Genomic DNA, 20,364 nt, shown 5'->3' with positions numbered 1-20,364 from the left:
ATCTACTTTAAGGTGAATTCAGGCAATAATCAAGCTTACAATTTTTTTCTATTCAAGCCAATTTCTATATGGAAACTACTGAATATGACACTTGTCTGTTTCCTGTCACCCTCCCAGCTCAGAGAATACCAACATTTTGTCATTCATTTTTTTTACTGAATAAATATGTCACTGTTCATTACATTGAAACAAAAGGTCAGAAAAGGGTAATTAGCAGAGAGATGCTGGATAGCAAGAAATTAATTTGTAAATAATATACACCTGAAACAGAACACATTGCCAGTATTGTTCTATGTTATCTTAACAGCATTTTGATTTAAGAAGGCAATCCTGATGGAAAAAGAAATACTGTTAACATTTTCTGAATTTTGGCCATCTACAGATGCTGCATTAACATTAATATTTGTATTCATTTTCTGTTTTTAAAAAGGACAAAATAAAAATCATTTGTATCTGTACCTTTATTTATTTCGTTACTTATTTACATTAGCTACCTAATTCCAAAAAACATATCTTAATACCCAATATTGATTTGTAATAACCTACCGGATGTAATAATTCAACTAACTTTAAATCAAGTAAAAAAACAAAATCATATTTCAATTTTGTATTTTATATATATATATATATATATATATTATGTTTAGTAGCTCATTATTTTGAAACAAGGAAAGAAATTCCAGGTTCAGTGAACAGAAATCTAAACCAATCTTCAGTGTTGTACAATTGCTTGTAAAATACACTTTCATACAATTGGTATGTATTGGAGTATTATTTCATCACTTGTAAAATCAAAGAATGGAGAGCATGTTTTGCATGATTATTTTTTGCAGTAAATTTACAATAAAGTTATTTACTTGACTAGTTTGAGATATGCGGCGTGTCCGATTATACAGTGCCATGGAATCTCCTTCCCGTGTTCTTTCAATCCGCCATCCCCATGCCAGCATGGTTTTCAGTGATTCTTTGATTGGCCATCGATAAATTTCTTTCTCCTAGAAAAATGCATAGGCAATAATTACATTGTTTTTCTTGTAGCTATACAGAGGAAAAAAAAATATATATGTATATATACATATACACACACACACACAGAGAAAGGGAGTTGTTGGGCTTCTGCTTAGTTACACTGAGATCCAAAGGATTATACTGAAATCACCCCTCATGAAAAAGAGATATTACAATGAAGCAAATAAATCATACAAGATATTTCAGAGTATATTTATCATTTCAGAGGTGGGCAAAATTGTGGCCCTACAGCAAGCTGACTTATCACAGGGATAAATAAGAGTGCTAATGGCATGCTCATATATGAACTCAAAGGTAGAGTGGTTAATTATCAGGAGTAATGTGGCATTTTCTCTGCTTTATGGAACAAAACAATACAATCATAGAATCATTAAAAAGTATACATAGGAAGAAACCTCTGGAGATCATCTTGCTCAACCTTCTGTTAAAGTCAAATTACCTAACCAAATTCAGTTAGGTTATCTAGACATGCCATGTCATGTCTTGAATATTTCCAGCATATTACTTCCCTGGGCAACCTACTCCAGTGTTTAATCAGGGAGAAAGCATTTCTGCTAAAGTAACTTAATCCCACTGCCTTGCCCTGTCACTGTGCATGCCTGTGAATAGAATAACTACATCTTCTCTGTAACTACTATTTAGATATTAGGAGACTGAGATTAGACCCCCTGAGCTTTCTTTTCTTTAAATTGAACAAACCCAGTTCCTTCAACCTTGCTTCATTTATCAAGTTTTCCAACCTCTTAATCTAATCCTGGTGGACCTCTGCTGGAGGAGACCAAAGACAATCTAAGTCTTCACTGAGCATTCCTGGATGACCTTACTGTAAGAATATACCCAGTTTCACCATTCAGACATGAGAGAAAATAGATTGAGTGACCCACCTATTGTATAATAAAGCCCTATTGTCTCTATCTGAGATTTTGAGGAAGGCAACTATCTCACACTAGCTGATGCACTCAAAAAAGAATAAAAAAAAAAGTTTTTTAAAAAAGTGATGTAAGTATTAGCCAATATTTTCACAATGAAAGATACAAACTTTCAATCTCCCAGGATGAAAAAGTATGAATAAATTCCTCACCTTTTCAGAGAGTAATTTGTATTGTTTCATTAATGGTTGCACTTTTGCAGATTCAGAGTATGTTTCACCATATGTCCACCCATTGGCAAACTAAAAACAGTAACAAATACAGAGAAAAAAAATAGGGAAGAGTGAAAAAGTTCTATTTTTATTTGTACAAAGGAACAGAACAATTATTCTGTAGGTCTGTTCTCTTAAATTTCTTCTCTACTATTTTCTCAACCAAAATTTATATCCACATGCAATGAAATCAACTATAAGAATACCATTGCTTTTAAAAATTAGTGATTTCTTGAAGCAACCATTTCAACACATTTTATTTTTATTGATTTCCTTTAGATATCTTTATAGAGCAAAATGCTGTGTTACAGTTGAGGAACAGTTTTTAATACTTGGCACCAGAAACTATCCAAAGGCATAACAATCCAAAGAGTATTTTCCATTAAAAATATAAATTTTAGGTCAATAAAACCTTAAACAATTACCAAGAATATTTAATTAAAAGTCAACAATAAAAACAATGAAATGCTGAAACACTATTTTGAAATATTCATGTGGACTTACAGAAGTCCCACCTCCAAAAAATGTGCTACAAGAAAATGTATATTTATATCTTACCTACATACCAATTTGGAACATAATGAAAAATAATAATATTCATAGTAAAATATGTCTAAGATTAAATGGATACAAATAAATAATCTGATTTAGCTGTAAGAGGAATACAGACTTTACCTTTTCCATTGACCATTTATCATGAGAATGTTCTGCATATTTGTTAATGAAATATTCTAGCTTTTCAGGGATCGTGATGCTGAAAGTGAATGAGAAAAAAAAATCTGTTATACATGCTAAAATGTGAATTTTTGTTATGAAGAAAAATTTAAAAATATATATATATATATATATACAACACATACATCCAACTCAAAGCATCTTACTGTGCTGGTTTCCTCACTTGCAGTTTGCTCCAAGCCCCAGTTGAAGACAAAATCTGACCTATTTAATGGGTGCTTAATGAGAACCCCAGCTGTCATAAGACTTTTGACACACATATGTAAGTAAAATTCAATGATACCCAGTACTCATGCTTTTTGTCATTTATTTCTATTACTAGTATTCATTTTGAGATTTAAGATATAACTATGACCTATAGCTTCAGAAATGGAGTAATTTATTACACAGTCCTCTACAAATTAAGTGTCCTGACAGTTCTTTTTGAAACACATCATGTACTTCACATATTCCTATAAACTTCATTATATACATGAATACTTTAATTTATAACAACTCAGAAGTCATATACTCAAGGGTTTATTTTCCAACACCCCATTGAATAGCTTAAAAATATAAAAATCCCTACTGAAACCAGAAATAAAAAATACACTAGTCATTGGTTAAGAATGTTTAAGCAGTAAAAGAAAAGCCACTGTCCTTATTTATCAAACAATCATAGACAGAAACCCCTTCCAAAAATGATTTATTACATATCACTATTTTTCTGCATCTGCATTCTTACAAATGAAGGGGAATAACTCCTTCTTGATCACTTTTAAAATAGCAAACTCTTTCTCCCAGGACAAAGAATTTAGTCAGCAAGTGTTACAGTGCCATCTACTGCAAAGCTGAAGAGTGTGGTTTTTAATCTTCAGTCACAAAGAGAATCACAGAATTGCAGGGGTTGGAAGGGGCCTCCAGAGATCAGCAGGTCCAACCCCCCTGCCAAAGCAGGTTCCCTAGAGGCAGGCTGCACAGGTAGGCATCCAGATGTGTCTTGTATATCTCCAGAGAAGGAGACTCCACAACCTCCCTGGGCAGCCTGTGCTCAGTCACCCTCACTGTAATGTAAAATAAAATGATGTCATGTACAGTCAAAGTAACAGTCTGCAAGAGCCTAATAAGGCTGACCAGAAAATATTCACCCATCAGTTCATTCATTTATTTTTTTGTTTGTTTGTTTGGAAGTGTGTATTTTAGAGGGAACTCTTCTGATACTATAATAACTTGCATTTAGAAATTTCAGAAATGCAGTAAGTGGACAAGGACAATTAGGTTATATTATTGATATTATATGAATAGAGCTTGGACTGGTAAGCAGTGGGATGCAGGACTGGCATGTAAAGGAGTATAGGACTTGCTGGAAATGATAATGATTAATGTAGTGCTTTCTTTGTCTTGAATCATCATGGAACTGTTGGCTCCTAAGGAAATGAGATGACTGATGATTTTGGTGATGTTAAGTAACATTTTCTGAGGTTTTGAATTTATACTTGCTATTCACAATTTTCCCCTGGAAGGATACTAGAAGAAGTCATCTTTGATTAATTAACAGATAGTATAATACCCTCACTAAATTTTGTTAAATCTTCATATATCTTAAATACATCTTAGACAAATTAATTTTAGTGGTGATTGATGTGGGTTCCACATGTGGGTTCCAGATAATGGCTTCTGCTACCATATTTCAATGTGCACATGTGTACAAACATACTGTATCAAAAGTATCAAACTACTGACAGCATTTTGTTTTCTGAACATTGACACAGACAGAAAGCTCACAAGGGCAATTGAAGCAAATGTTCTACAAGTAGTATTTTCAAGATACAGTGAACAACCACACCACTGTAAGATGCTATTCTATACAAAGGAGAATACGGACACAACTGTAGTAAAAAATGAGGACACAAAAATCCTTTTCTGATATGTGTTCTTTCTAACTAACGTACTTAAAAGAGCATGGTCAGAGTCTGACTGCCTGGAGAGAATGAAGTTCTTCCTACATCCACATTATTTGTAGTAAAAAGGGACCATATGAATGCATGATCATCATCATTTTCTGCAGGTACAGGCAAAAAAAAAAAACAGTGTCTTAGCACATGTAAATAATGACAGGGATGATATAGAACTCTCTGCTTCTCCTGTACATAGGAACATGCTATGCTGTCTGTAGCAGATTTAGGAAGGTAACTGGAGAGCTCTATCTGAGGCTGAAAATGCATTAATGTTTATTATGTTTATTATTTGTTTTTTATTTGCTTGTTATTATTTAATGCTTTTCATTATTTAAAATAAGCAATAAAAATAAAAATATAAAGTTAAGGTCTCCATTTTATCTAAAAGATGAGAATTCAGAAGAGTCATGATTAAAAGCTCTAACTTCACATCATATCCAGCAACAGACTCCATCCTTCTTTTACACATTCATTATAAAAAACAGTCGCAACAAAAAAAATTCCTTACTTGGATGTATCAACAGGTTGAGGATTAAAGTTTCCTTCTGAATCCATTGAAGACTGTTTTTCCATCATATTTACATAATTTGATTCCATATAGTCTGGAGGTAAGGCCCCTGCAACTGCACTCAAACAAGGCAAAGCCAGTTTGAACAATTCTTGTTCATATTTCTGTGGACCACACAAGGGATATAAAATGAATAGTCAATGGAAGCTACTGACATCATTAGTAAAATTGATACAGCTACATGTGAGAACAAGCAGCCACAGAATGACTTTCTTAGTGCAAAACTGAATTTCTGTTCTGAAAATAAAGGAACATGACTGCACAAAACTTTAGTTTATACTAAAGATATAGCTAGGATCAAGTAAGCCTAGGTCTTGCTGAAGTAAATGGAAAAAGCAGTGATATTACTGGGAGTAACACTAGACATTTTTCAAATGTCTGGTAGGAGAATACAGCACAGGAACATTCATAGCATTTCCCAATACTTAGATTTGAAATGGAACTCATAAAAGTTTAAGCAAGTTGGTTAAAATATTCACAGAAAGAACAATAAATAAATGTGAAGGGATACTATTAAACTTTTGTCCACTATAGGGTTGAGCCAAGGGTGATCTAACTACAGCTTACTAAACTAAGGAATATGAATTAGAATTAGCATAGGTCTTTTCCAACAGACCCACAAAGATGATTGAGTCCAGCAGCCTGACCACTTCAGTGCTAATGAAAAGTTAAAGCATACATGTATTATTGAGGGCATTATTCAAATGCCTCTTGAAGACTGACAAGCATGGGGCACATTACAAGAAAGCCTGTTCCAGTGTTACATCACCCTCATGGTAAAGACATTTTTCCTGATGTCCAGTCCTCCTCTGGTGAAGCTTGGAGCTATCCTTACTTCTGTCATTGGTAACTAGGGATAAGACAGGAGAACCTCCCTCTTTGCTTCCCCTCCTCAGGAAGTCACAGAGCAGAGTGAGATTGCGCCTCAGCCTCCTTTTCTCCAAACCTGATAAACAAAGTGTCCTCAGCCTCTCCTCATAGGACATGCCTTCCAGTCCTCTTATCAACTTGTTGCCCTCCCGCATTCAAGTATCTTAAAATCCATTTTATACTGCAGAGACCAGAACTGCACACAATATTCAAGGTGAGGTTGTATCAGTGCTAAATATAGCAGGAGAATCATCTCTTTTGACTAGCTGCTGGCTATGCTGTGTTTATGTTTAATGCATCCCAAAATGCAGTTTCTTCTCTTGGCTGCCAGGGCACACCACTGACTCGTGCTGAGCCTACTGTCAATCAACATCCCTAGTTCCTCTCTGCAGAGAGGGAGATGAGTGGCTCTAGAGCAGTCCTGGTTTTTACCTCACAAACTATACTTCCTTAAATCTCCATCTTTCAGCTATGTGCAGATGCTTGAATTTGCCTGTAGGTCTCTGAAATGTAGTTGTGACCTGTACAGATATACTTCAAGGTTACTTCATTATAAACATATATATATATAGAGAGAGAGAGAGAGGGCATTATATATATATATATATATATATATATATTTAAAGAGCAGACAAAAAGGTATACCTATGTTTAAGCTGAAGATAGAACAGGAAGATTTAAACTAGAAGTCTTCAATTTACTGAAGCCTGTATTTTTCTTTTAAGGTAGATAACACGGGGTTGATATAAGCTAGGTAAAAGTAACAGATTACAAAAAAAGAAGTTGCGCGATAAAGCTCTTGTTAGCAGTAGACAGATAGTAATATGAATTACCTTTTGAGACAAAGCATCAAAAATACCCCAGAACAACTTCCTGGATAAATGAAGTTCTTCTTCTGAGGCAGCACCAAAATTACCCCATCCACCTGGCAAACAATAATACTTCCAGCATCTTTCATAATGATTCGTCAGCAACTAAAACAGAAGATATTTCAAAAGCAAATAAAATACAACTGCTGAGGTTCTGCCGTTCTGGCAGTCAACCTATACAGGCACTTCCAGAACAATTTCTAACTTTTATAAAGAAGGCATATTATGTGTTTATTCTTTAAACTGGTGGTGGACATACCCACAGTACAAGCAGTTTTTACTTTTTAACAATACAAAAAACATGTGACAGAGGATCATTTTTCCCAACACCACCAGAACCCTGACAGCTCAGATGAAGACAAGAAGTCACTTCCATCAGTATGCTGCTATTCCAAACACTGCTGTGGGTTGGGTAAGATAACAGAATCATGATTTACACTAGTTCCCAATTACTCTTTATGTGTCTGGAAGCTATTCAACAGTAACTACCAGTGAGACCCATCTCTTCTCTGAGCTGTGAAATGTGCAATCAACCTACCCTCCTGTCTTCTATTACAATTGGCAGCAAGCTTTATTCCCTACCTTTCTTTCATTACAGACATATTTATTCTTACATTGTTAAAAAAAACTACAGATTATCAGGGGGTCAAATGAAAAAAACATTATGAAAAAAAAAATATGAAAAAAACATTAGACACAGACTTCATAATTCTACATGGATGGATGCAAATTAAACTGATTTCCTGCCAAAAGAGGTAGTTTCTCTCTACCTCTTAGATTATTGCAGAGTGGAAGCAAGGTAACAAAGAAGACAGAATATTCTCCATGGAAGTATTTTCTGTTGTATTTTGTTACAAGGAATGTTACTGAAGATTAAAATGGCTATTTACCTTGAGAGGCATCTTTGCATGTTCGTTTAATAGGGGAACATCAAATACCAATCTTCTCAGCAAATGCTGCATCATGGAAGGCCTCAGTTGCCTAAAGCAGATAGATGATTTCAATATGGTGTACCACCATAGTTGCATGTAAATAATTAATAAATACATTAATGTAACCCGTCATTTCTACACCATTAAAATTCTTCAGATTCATAGAATCATTCAGGTTTGAAAAGATCTCTAAGATCATCTAGTCCAACCTTTAATATAATTCTTGAAGAGCTCCAGGGATGGTGACTCAACCACTTCCCTGAACAGCACAAGTAATAAACAAAATTCATTAAGTAATTGTTTTAATTTTTTTAAAATCTCAGTAATAGCAAAATAACCAAAGACATATAAGCAATTAATAAAGTAGCAAATTGAATACAACCATTGTACTTAAAATGTCTCAAACATGGTTCAGCAAAAATTCTTAATTATGCTATTGATGGCACAGTTCTGCATTTTGTACTATAATTATCATAGGTCACTTTATCTTTTCACATTCCTGTACAGCCAAGAGTATTTTCTTACCCACAAATAGACAGTAAACACTCTTCAATAGAATCTCGCTGAGCTTTGGTAAGAGAGCAGCCCTTTGATAGTCTGTACACCGTATGTAATAAGGAATCAATGAGGGAAGCATGGTGCTCTGTGCCAGCAAAAAGAGGAGCACATCTGGTCAACAGAGGCAAAACTGCTGTGCAAAGGTATCGATTCAGAGCCAAAGCCATATCCGTAGCACTTAAGGCAGCCTACAAATTAAAGGAGACAAAAATTATATTTGTCTTGTCAGTATTGTTACAAAATAAAGATTTTTTTTTCTTTTGTAGCAGTTAAAGAGGGAATTTTTCAGAGCACACAAATGCAGATTTGAAACCTACTGGATGCTGAATGCCTAGTTTCCTTTTCTGCTTCTGTAGTCTTCTCGCATATGGCACTTTTTGTTGTTGTATGAATGACAACATGACAAAAATCATAAAGTTTGACACTAAATGTAGTCTCTCAAAAACAAGTTTTCAGAATTATATTAAAGAATGTCAAAGTTCTTTAACAAAACACTCTGAAATCAGGCAGTGATACCAGTGAAGTTTGCATTAGCAAAGCTCAGTATGCTGCCACGTTAAAATCAAGCCCAAGTTCAAAGTGCAATAAATCCTCACCCACTCTTTCTTAAATAAAAACATAACTATTAAAAAAAAAGTTTATATAGAAACTGAGATAGAGAAATCAAAATTCATGTCTTAGCCCTCATATAAGCTCTCTAAGTCTGATCTTTCTGGACTAAGCCAACTAAGAAAAATTAGATGGAAAAAAGGCTAACAGGAAAAAAAAAAAAAAAAAAGCAATTTTTAGAATGTGTTAAAATAAAAATTAAGGAATTTTATGAAAAACGAAGTGGGTGCTCCTAACAATTTTGTGGAGATGAACACTTTCTCTAAATCTCTGGGAAGAGGCTCTCAGTTACATATTTCATTGGCAGCTAATCTGATTTTCATTCCACAGCAAAAGCTCGGAAGGTCTCCTGGGAAAAGACAATGGATCTTTTATGGATATGGTTATCAAAGGGGACTCTTTATGAAGTAAGCATCATGCTGAAGAATCCCTCTTCATTTATCTTCAAATATTCTTGAAGCTAAGAAGTAACAGAGAGCTCAGCCAGCATTTGAAAAATGCAGAGGACAACAGGAAAACATTTATTTATTTTTTTCATGAGGAGCAAAAAATGCTTCAGTGTTAATTCAAATAATAAAAGACAAACTCTTACTGTATCTAAAGAAGCAGCAGCACGGAGATCTGGCAGAAAGCCAACTTCAAGAAGGTGAAGAAGGAAATCCTGATCCTCAATTCCATAGACCCTGTCAAGGAACAAAACCATGGCTGCCTTGTGATCTGGGCAAAACCCCGCAGACATGTCAGGTTCCACCACAGTTCCATCTAAAAGATAAAAATAAAACTTCAATGACAAGGATCATCCTTCACCAGCAGATCAGGCAGCCACACTACTTCTTGTCAGATGTTTTAGTCTGTTATATGCAACCATCTTCCCCATGATTTTATTACAGAAAAGCAACATATTTATAGTTAACTGAAAAAGAGTTCATAAGGCAAATTCTACCCTGATAGATCCGAAAGTCCCTAGATCCCAAAGACCCCAAATTCCCATAGCTCCCACTACTGCAATGAATTCTGTGTAGGCAGAATTCTATGTATGCCACACCTGTAACTTCACCATAGTTGCTGAAGAACAACTCTGGTGTCTTAGTAAGATCTGCTAGAAACAATTAATAGGGTTAGAACACCAAAAGCAAGGATTCCAATATTAAGAAAAGAGAATGTTTTTTTTTAATATTTTAGAGGGAAGAAATGCTTTTCTGCTCTACTTTGTGCATCAAAGTAGATACTCAACTATTGATGTTCTAATATAATAAGACATACTCAAAACATATTAATTAATCTACAGAACTACCTATGTATCTTAGAAGAAGCAGACAGAAAGTAAGAAATTTAACAATTCTATGTCAAACATTCCAGGAATGCGGCACCAGTGAACACATCAGTAGTGGACAACAATGAATTAACATTGTGCTAAAAAGTCCTCGCTACCTGAAAATTTCTGAAATTACTGAATGAATTCATAGAAATATTTTTTAAATTTTGGTATTTTCATTTTGAAAACCAAATAAATAGTTGCGTATCCCTGAGCTGTTCTCTATGCTATTTAGATAGCACTTTTACATCTATTATGTATTATCACTATTTGGAATATAAATACATAATTATGTAATAGAATAATTGATCTTTTTATCTTCTCTACTGTGACTTATTGGACATTCCTGTGCTGTAAGACACTAGACAATCCCTGTTATAATTATGTTTTCTCTCAAGATACCCAAAGAAGTAGATGTAGCTCCTTTCCATTTTATATCAATGCCCTCATAACTCCCACTACTGCAATGAATTCTGTGTAGGCAGAATTCTATGTATGCCACACCTATAACTTCACCATAGTTGCTGAAGAACAACTCTAGTGTCTTAGTAAGATCTGCTAGAAACAATTAATAGTGTTAGAACACCAAAAGCAAGGATTCCAGTATTAAGAAAAGAGAATCTTTTTATTTTTTAATATTTTATAGGGAGAACAAAAAAAAAAAAAAAGAATGCATTTGCAGATTTCTTCTTAAAGTTTTGACAGATTTTAATAAAATTATATGAATGTGATTTACATCAGTGAATATAAGTGTACACAGAATTATAATGTATATAATAAATGTTTTAATTTCTAGAACATTTTGAAATATTGGGAGAAGTATATTTATGAATATATGGTCAAATTACAGAACATAACAATACAGTGGGAAAAAACAGTACAATAACCATTTTACCTTTAGCTATGGTCGGCATGTGGAAAGGAATACTAATTACGCCCACCAAATCTTCTAGAGGAATCAAAGACCTTAGAATTGACCTGATTCTAATGGCTTCCCCTTTACCAGCATGGATCAACTAAGGAAAAAAATAAATAAAACATTACACAGGTCTTCTCTTTACCTTGTGTGTTCACATTCAGGAAACTTTGCAAAACATAGATACACAAGAATAACTGCTCTCAAACTCACATTATATTTGGTAACAAAAATTTCATATAATCTATTTATTTGCTGTGTTCTGGATGCAAATATGCAAAGTCTAGAAATTCAGAGGTTTTGTTTCTAAATAATATTAAGCCCATTTTCAGAATAAAACATTAGGTAAAATAGCTAAACAAAGCTTTACATGTAGAAAAAAGGAAAGGGGAAGAGGCAGGGGAGGGAAAGAGATAAGATGGGGAAGGGAGGGGAGGGAAGAGGAGGGGAGAAATAGACTGAGATGAAAAAAGCTTTTTTTCATTCCTGGTTGAACAACGACACTTTCAACTACCCCATTTTGTTTTTTTCTAGAAAGGCAGTGAGTCAGATAGAAAACAAGATGATGCTTTTATTCAAACTAAACACTTACTCGTACATTGAACTTTATGTATGGCTAGCTCTGTCAAGTTATCCATCTCTGCATGAATCTTGTGCTGATCTGTACTGATTAACATTAATTAGGGGTGATTTTGAAGTGAAGTAAGAAACTGTGAATAAGTAAGTGTAATTTTTGAAGAACAGGAAGGTATTGTGATTTTTAAACTGAACAAATATTTTCAAATATTATTAGCTCTTAGGAAATAAGTGGTAAGTGCTCGTTTTTTTATAGGGTCTAACTCTGGGTATCTAATACCTAAACCAGTGACATGTTACCTTTCTTTGAGCAGGTTTATCAATATGAATGAAGCTTATGAAATATTGACATGAATATCCATGGACAACACTTATTCTTATGTTTTAAAAGAATTTCCTGTAATATTTACACATTAATATGAAATTTAAACAGTCTCTAAATAAGTATACAAATAAAGTGTTTTTTTTTTAAACCATGGGTTTTTTTAAAATCATGGTTTTAAAAAACATTCTCTACACCATCGCAATAAACAGTAAAATTTGAGAAGTTTAATTGACACAGTATCACAATGGACAATCAAATAATATTTGTAAAAGAATATTGTTAAAAACCAAATTGCCACAGGAAACAGTAATAAGAAAAGGAATGGAGTAATTCCTTTGAAAAACACAACTGAAGAGCTCACAGAAATTCTTGGAAATTAGCAAATGAACACATCATGTACATTGTGATACTACATAGTCCCAATACTGCTTTAATACCCAGTAACATATGTTACTGTGAAAAAGCCAAACAGCAGAACACCAAACAATCAGAAAGACTATGGCTTTACTTTCCAATACATGAAGATGTAAAACTTACATGCATTTCAGGGGCACAACGTCCTAAGAGATCAATCAAAGCAGCATAAAAGGTCATGATTGCATTTCCCATGTGAATAGTGTCATCTTCTTGTTCTTCCATTTCACTGTAATTTGTTAATTGTTAAAACATTTAAAAGACAAATGAAATAGAAAACAGTGTTTACATCAGCAAAAAAGGATAAACTGCTCATACCTTACACATGGTGGCTTCATCATAACCAAAGGACTTTTGACAGACTAACACAGAGTAAAATCTGTCCCTAAGAGACTGCATTGTTACATGACATGACATCTACATTGTTACAATTTATCTGTCTCATTTTGAATCAGAGGACTGAAACTGAATGGACTAAGAACAAACAGAATTCTAAAGAGGATTTAATATCTAGAGAAAGTCACATAAATCGAAAGCACGGGGACAAAACTATTTGGCAGAAGACCAATCTCTATCTACCCTCCACAGAATCCTTTGAAAAATCTAGTTGATAATTTATATGTTAAAATAAACAAGTAATTTCATGACTAGGATCATGAAACATAAATAAAAATGATGGTAATGCAAGCAATTATACTGCACCTACAGAGTTTTACTAGATCCATTACTTGGCGAAGGTCCATCTCTTGTTGGATCTTCTGATATTTTTATTGCTTCCTCCATGGCAGCAAGTAGACCATTGCCTCCTTCTCCTCTTAGAGCTGGACCAAAACATTCTGGTCGACGAATAAGCAGTCTGACAACAACATTAGCATTCTCCTCCACACTCTCTCCTATCACAAAGAACGAATATCAAGATTTAAGTTTATGTCAAGGAGACTTCTGAAACATCATCAGAAAAAGTTACACTAAACTGCAGAGTGTATGTATAAGCAGATAGTTTTTTAATTCCTAACCTGTTTAAATATCACAACAAAATTGTGTAAACACATAAACATATCCCTCTAGTTATTACTGTAATAAAAGTTATGAAATAGAATATGTGATTTAATTAAAAATTATGAAATACAACTGATTTGTATTTAAAAAATCATATTCAAGTGGGAGTACTAATGAGGAGACCGCCATAGCTGCTAAATAAAACCTGGACTGCCTAAACCTTAATCGAATGGGTCTTTGGCTCTATATCTAGCATGAGTTTTACCTTAAAAAGATTTAGGAGTCTTTGCTCCACTTCCAAAAGTAGAATCTCAAAGGAGATGTGGCCATTTCAATGATTAAAGATGGATGGAAAAAGACGGCATAGGCTCCTAGGAGCCTATATGATGTATGAAATAGGCATCTAAATTATTATGTGTATTGCTTAATTCTGCTCTTTCTGCTAACTGTTCTGTAAATTTATGGTATCCTATCAGGTTTGCTTGTAACAGTGTTTTAAATGTCCAATTTAATGCTGGTATTTATTCAAACACTAGAGAAAGTTAAAAACCTGAGAAGCTTCTACACTACCATTGCAGAATACAGCAAAACGAAGAAAATCCAAATATCGCTCTCCTTCAACTGGATTCCATCCGATGTCTGGATAGCCTTTAGAAATCAGCAAAGGGCAACTCTGCAATCCACAACCAGCCAAGTAACGAACCACCTATCAAGCAAGATAAGATTAAAAAAAAAAAAAAAAAGATGCTTACTATGAAAAACAAGAGAAGTGAAGTTTCAAAGGGAAGCCTCCACATATATTGTCTTGGATTTGGCTTCCACATTCTATTATCCCTGACGTAACCAAATCAAATTTTAGGTAAATCAAACTCACCTGCACTGGTACAAGAGATCCCAGTTGCAAGATCTAGCATTTGCTCTTGCTGAATTTTGTGAGGCTAGAGTATGATTCTACTCCTGTTTCTCCAGCTTTTTCAAGTTCCTTTGAACATGTGTTCAGGAGGGCACAAAGACGCGCCCTCCAGCACACTGACAGTTCCTCACAATTTACTGACAACACACTCCATCCCATCATCCAAGTCATAAAGGAAAACATTAAACAGTACCCAATGGCACTGCATGAGAATGCAATAATTGTGAAGAATTTGTGTTGATGTAATGTGGTGAAGGGATGACAGGTGAAGCATTTCTAAATTGTCCTCCTTTGTTTGTGCTGTGACATGATTTTGGTGTGGAGAACTCTTCTTGTTGATGTATGTAAACTTTGTGAAGGTGATGCGATAAATGTATTTTAATGTACTTTTTATAATAATTTGATTATTTATATAGTTGCATATTAAAAATAAGGCAGTGTAACTGTGCTATATTATACTTACATATATATCAGATATGTATATCAGATTCTGATAGTCTAAACTTTGGGGTTTAAAATTCCCATGCAGTTCTTATCTTGAATCTTCATTATTCCGTTCTACTTCTTGTGAGCCTGAACAAGACAAATCTTCCCCCTTTCTAGATGGTGTATTAAAAATATGCTTGATAAAATAGCTACAAACCTTTTCCAAATCAGGCTCCCTTAAAGCTAGTGCAAGTTCATTGTTATCCATCACAGATGCTGCTGCAACATCTAAAGGAGTTGATCCTCTCATAGAAGGAGAAGCTGTTAAAATAAAATTTAGTTTCAACAATAAATTAATAAAAAATAACAATTTTATAGCAAGTACAATAATAAAAATATTTGGATGTTTTAATTATTTAAATTTGTTTAAAATTATTAGTTTTACTAAATTAATGATTTAATAAAAATATTTTTACCACTCAGTTCATAATTATCATGAAATTTGTCTTTAATAGGAAATAAAAACACAATTTAGAAGTTTAGGCTAGAAACAACCTAACACATTCCTATTCTCATCACATACCTTGTTTTAATATCTCATTCTTTACAATATTCTTCACTGAGACAAATTTGCTTTCAGTTAAGGGGATTTTTTTAATGTCCAGAAGAATGGCATTTTATCAAATGTACTGAAATAGGAAATAACTTTCATTTTAAAAGATTAGATCATGAGTTGCTTATTTCTTTTAAAATGGCAGTCAATACAGCAACTGAAAAAGCAAAGATTTTCATACTAACACTCCAAATACATTTTACTTGGGCAGTTTCTCTCCAAAATGATTTTTGGTTTATGCTCCTGTCCCATATCTGTACATTAATAAGGACATTTTGATAATAATAATAATAAACCACTATGATGATTATATAAAATATATATTCTGAAATAAAACTACTATATATATATAGTAACACACCAGACTACCTAACATTTTAAGAAAATTAAGAAAGGTTCATATCCGGGCATCTGGGCATATATTCAAGAAAATGAGCTCTGTATACTGAATGGTCTACAGAAGAAAACAGTGGAGCAAGTCTCAGCAGTGAGAAAGAAGCCATAATAAAAGGCTGCCAACACTGATCTATCTCTGTATCTACCTCTGCATCAAAATCACGATTTTATTCTGTTTCACAAATAGTTAAACTACAAAAAAATTCTCCCTTAATGTACACGCATACACCACAAAGTGTATACTAAATTACTTCAATTTAATGCTACTGCTATGATTTTGTCTGGAGTTAGCAATAGAGTTAATGATTTTATTTTTTTTTCACTGGGTAAAGCAGAAACTTCAAGACAAGAGCACGGAGGTATGCAGAAAAAACAATTGGGGAGGGATTAGGGGGAAAAGAAAGAGGGAAAAATGCAGAAAAATTTAAGACTTCGTTTTTTGTTCAGAGTCTCATAAGCCACATACGTTACTTACCAAGGCCAACACTGCTATTTTCCAACAAATAGCTAAGATGATCAAACATAGCTTTTTGATTCTGCCTGCTGATGCGGCAAAAATAACATAGGAAACGACAGCAATTTGCCACCATTTTGGGGAAAGTGATTTCCTAAAAAGCAAATAAAAGCAAACTAAAGCTCAGGTTTAACAGGCTTAAAACTTGCAAAAAAAAAAAATAAATCTGTAACAGCTGTTTAACATACTAATATTTAAACATCATATTCATTGCATCTCGGTATCTGTTAGGTTTCACTCTGAATTCAACGGGGCTTTCTCAGCAAGTAAATAGCTCCTTAAGTTCCACATATTAAATTATAAGCTTGAAAACAAGAGCTGGGTTCACCCATAAATTCTAGATTCAAACATGAATGAATGTGAATATTCAGATTTGCAGTGTGATACTGCACCCGTTTTTGTTTCTAAAAAATCCTAAAAATCCCTTTAAAATCCAATAAGCATATGAAGTGTTATTTGGATTTTTTTTTCTTAATAACATCTGGAATTATAATGCTAATTCTATCTTCTTCTGGAATGGAAAAATGGATTCTTCTAAAAAATTGATCAAATTCATAAATTAGTAAATGGTTGTGGTCTCTGTACCTCCAATGACTGCTCAGCACCTTACAGGATAAAGCTTTGAAAAGCTGTATTTTATTTTTTCAGTCTTGTTACAGTAAATTGCTTTACCTTGGATTCTCCTCCACCAAGCACATTTACCATCACTTCCATGACAGTCTCATGCATGCCTAAAGCTCTCATGAGATTTGGATGTTGGTAAAATACTTTGTTATTCATGATGTCTCTAGAGGAAAGCAATAAATAAATAAATAAATAAAATTGATTACAGTTTTATGACCAGTTTACCCATTATCTTATTTGCAAAGCTGATTTGCTGTGTAATTCTTCACCACCTAAGTGATTGATCATCATACCATGTGAAGAATTACATTGGGACCTTCTCTACGCTGAGTCTCTCTTGATATCACCCTGCTTAACCTCCCTGTCCCTCCCCTTCTCCACCCATTACAGCTGTTTTGCTTTTTTTATGGACATCACAGAAGACCCTGACCTTTCTTTTCCCATATTAAAGCCCTAACAAGACAATAACTAAGCAGAGTATGATGATCTTGTAACTTTATTCCAAATCTAAAAATATTTGATTTTGCTTTTGTCAGAAAAACTGCTGCATTAGGTTAAATTTCAATTCAACTAATCAATATTTTCTGAAAAAAACATTCTTTACCAAATATTTTCAGCCTTGTGATATTTGACATCTGCTGTCAAGACCAAGAAAAAGTTATTGTAGAGGTGAGTATGTAGATCCAGCTACTGTCATCAGAAACTTTAGTTACATAAATGTTAACTTTAGTTCATGAGTTACAGCTCAGAAGGACACACTCTTCTACATATTTCAGCTGATTAGATTTGCATACTTGAAAGCCACTCCTGAGGATTAAAATGTCCTATTTTATACAGATGTGATATGTCCAATAAAAATGTGTATTTTAAAAAGTAATTACACTTCTAACAACTGTAGCTAGTCATGAAATCGCATGCAACCCAGGAAAAAATGTGAAAACAATCAAGTCATGGGAGAAAAGGGCTAGCAAGTCACTACAGGAAATACTGTTGTCAACTGTTCAAATTTCACTGTATGTTTTTTTATGACGTAAACCTTCTGCAATTAGGGAAACTTCAGCTTTATAAAAGATGTGAAGAGGACCAATTCATCATTGTATAAGCTACAAATCTACAACAATCAGTAGCACAACAGAATGTATACAGTACATCTGATGTAGCTGACAATATCAGTGTCTGATACCCAGTAACCCAGAAAGATTAACTGCTCATTTTCCCCAAAGCCTCCAACTACCAAAGATGATAAAGGATGTGCCCTGCCTCCAAAAGCTACCCATGACACATAATCCTTCCTGCAATCACCACATGCTATAGAAAATGACTTCAATGGTGACATTCTGCCAAGTCATCCTAAATTCTTATTTGCCTCCTTCTGTCATAGGAATAACAAAGTACAGAAAGTCAAAATATCAACCTCAGGGGCTGGCCAGCAATACCACACTATTTTGGAAAGCACATCCACTTTCAGTGTTCTGTGTAACTGCTGACTGCATTATGAAATGTCACACTTCCAGAAAAACTCTTAACAGCATTTCTGAGGAAACTGAGTTTTTAAGCAGGAACAAGTGAATCTTCCATTTCTCAGCTGTAAGAAAGGAATGCTTTCCACCCACAGTAAAAAAAAACTGGCATTTCTAAATAGGTGCTGGAGCCCAGGTTAGTCTATAAAAGACACAAATGGCACAGCTGGGGAACCTACAAGATAAACAAGACTATGATAGAAGCTATCAAGAAGGGTGTCAAGAACAGGCAGCAAGAACACTTGCTTAACAGAAAATACCTCTTTTTTCCTTACACCAGATTTTCACATATCACTAGATTGTTACCATTAAATCAGCCTGACTCACAAAGTCTTATCTTTTAACTCATAGCATAAAATTATGCGGGAAAAAAAATGCTAACAAAAAGAAAGCAGAACATGAAATAAAAAACACTCTAAGTTTGGTTCCCCACCCCCTGTCCCAGGCACAACAATGCCAGAATTTAGTAATTACTCACTCATTTTATTCTTAGCTTAAATGAAACATAACACAAATTTAAAATATGAAGGTGAATATAGAAATACCATTGTTTTCTGTCTGTTGACAGGTGACTTTCCCCTTCGCTAAAGCCTTAGTGTGAGTACACTGAATATTATAACAGTCATGAAAAATTTATTGAACCTGCTGGCAAGCTATGAAGTAGTTCATAATGGTATTGAAAAATTATTTATAGGCATTATTTGGATATTTTAAATTTTCAGTAAGTGGAGAAAAAAAAAATATATATATATATATTTTGCACAACAAAAGCTTCTCTTCCTGCATCCTTGGCATTCCTCATGTAATGCTAACTCTTGTCATCACTACTGTTGATTGGGGATTTCTAAAACATCATAGCTGGTGTTTACTCTCACCAGATATCTCTCAGATGATAACAATTCCTTTGAAAAAAAAAAAAAAATCCTCTTTGCTTCTAGAGCTGATCATGATTTCTTTACACCATTTTCTCCAACCGCACCTTCTATTATGCTATATTCTAGTCATATAATTAATGAAAGTAAAACTGGACTACTTGATAGTTCAACGAGTACTGGTTACATTCAGTACAACTGAAAGATGGTGTATGTGCAGACACATATTTATAAAACTCCATTTGCTGACAGCTAGAAGGGTTTGTATGTGTCAACAGCTGCCAGTTCCTGTATTTATATAAAAATGGACAGCAGCGTTGACAGAAATCTTTACAGCAATAGTATTCAAAACATGGCAACAAAATATATTTTTGTAGTATCTTTTAACTTTACATACGGACCTGAGGTTATAGCATGAAGCTGTGTTAGGGGAGGTTGAGGTTGGATATTAGGAAAAGGTTCTTCACTGAGAGGGTGGTTGGACACTGGAACAGGCTCTCAAGGGAAGTGGTCACAGCCTCGAGCCTGCTGGATTTCAAGTGTTTGGACAACACTCTGACAACACTCTCAGCATCTGGTTTGGTTTTGGGGTGGTTCTGTGTGTAGCCAGGAGTCAGACTTGATGATTCTTGTGGGTCCCTCCCAACTTGGGATACTCTGGGTCTATGTTTACAACTTTTCTCACAAGAAAAG

General features: G+C 34.2%; 1 protein-coding gene across 13 annotated transcripts in view; it reads right to left on the bottom strand.

Moving 5' to 3' along the window:
- The window catches only part of RYR2 (ryanodine receptor 2), a 408,101-nt gene that overhangs the window by 104,579 nt on the left and 283,158 nt on the right, over positions 1-20,364 (bottom strand). For all 13 annotated transcript variants that reach the window (XR_011094640.1, XM_068676244.1, XM_068676247.1 and 10 more), the window contains 15 exons: positions 17,328-17,442; positions 16,617-16,749; positions 15,350-15,453; positions 14,364-14,499; positions 13,501-13,687; positions 12,918-13,023; positions 11,459-11,579; positions 9,841-10,010; positions 8,607-8,827; positions 8,040-8,130; positions 7,114-7,254; positions 5,351-5,514; positions 2,846-2,924; positions 2,111-2,200; positions 858-995 (listed from right to left, as the gene is read on the bottom strand). Coding sequence is in view for 12 of the 13 variants with exons in the window: in XM_068676244.1 (XP_068532345.1) it covers positions 858-995; positions 2,111-2,200; positions 2,846-2,924; positions 5,351-5,514; positions 7,114-7,254; positions 8,040-8,130; positions 8,607-8,827; positions 9,841-10,010; positions 11,459-11,579; positions 12,918-13,023; positions 13,501-13,687; positions 14,364-14,499; positions 15,350-15,453; positions 16,617-16,749; positions 17,328-17,442 (1,996 nt within the window). In the remaining variant the exon portion in view is untranslated. The remainder of the gene's footprint in view (positions 1-857; positions 996-2,110; positions 2,201-2,845; positions 2,925-5,350; positions 5,515-7,113; positions 7,255-8,039; positions 8,131-8,606; positions 8,828-9,840; positions 10,011-11,458; positions 11,580-12,917; positions 13,024-13,500; positions 13,688-14,363; positions 14,500-15,349; positions 15,454-16,616; positions 16,750-17,327; positions 17,443-20,364) is intronic.

The sequence above is a fragment of the Anas acuta genome, chromosome 3 (genome assembly GCF_963932015.1).
Source record: "Anas acuta chromosome 3, bAnaAcu1.1, whole genome shotgun sequence".
Taxonomy (NCBI): Eukaryota; Metazoa; Chordata; class Aves; order Anseriformes; family Anatidae; genus Anas; species Anas acuta.
This window is presented reverse-complemented; position numbering and strand designations above follow the sequence as displayed.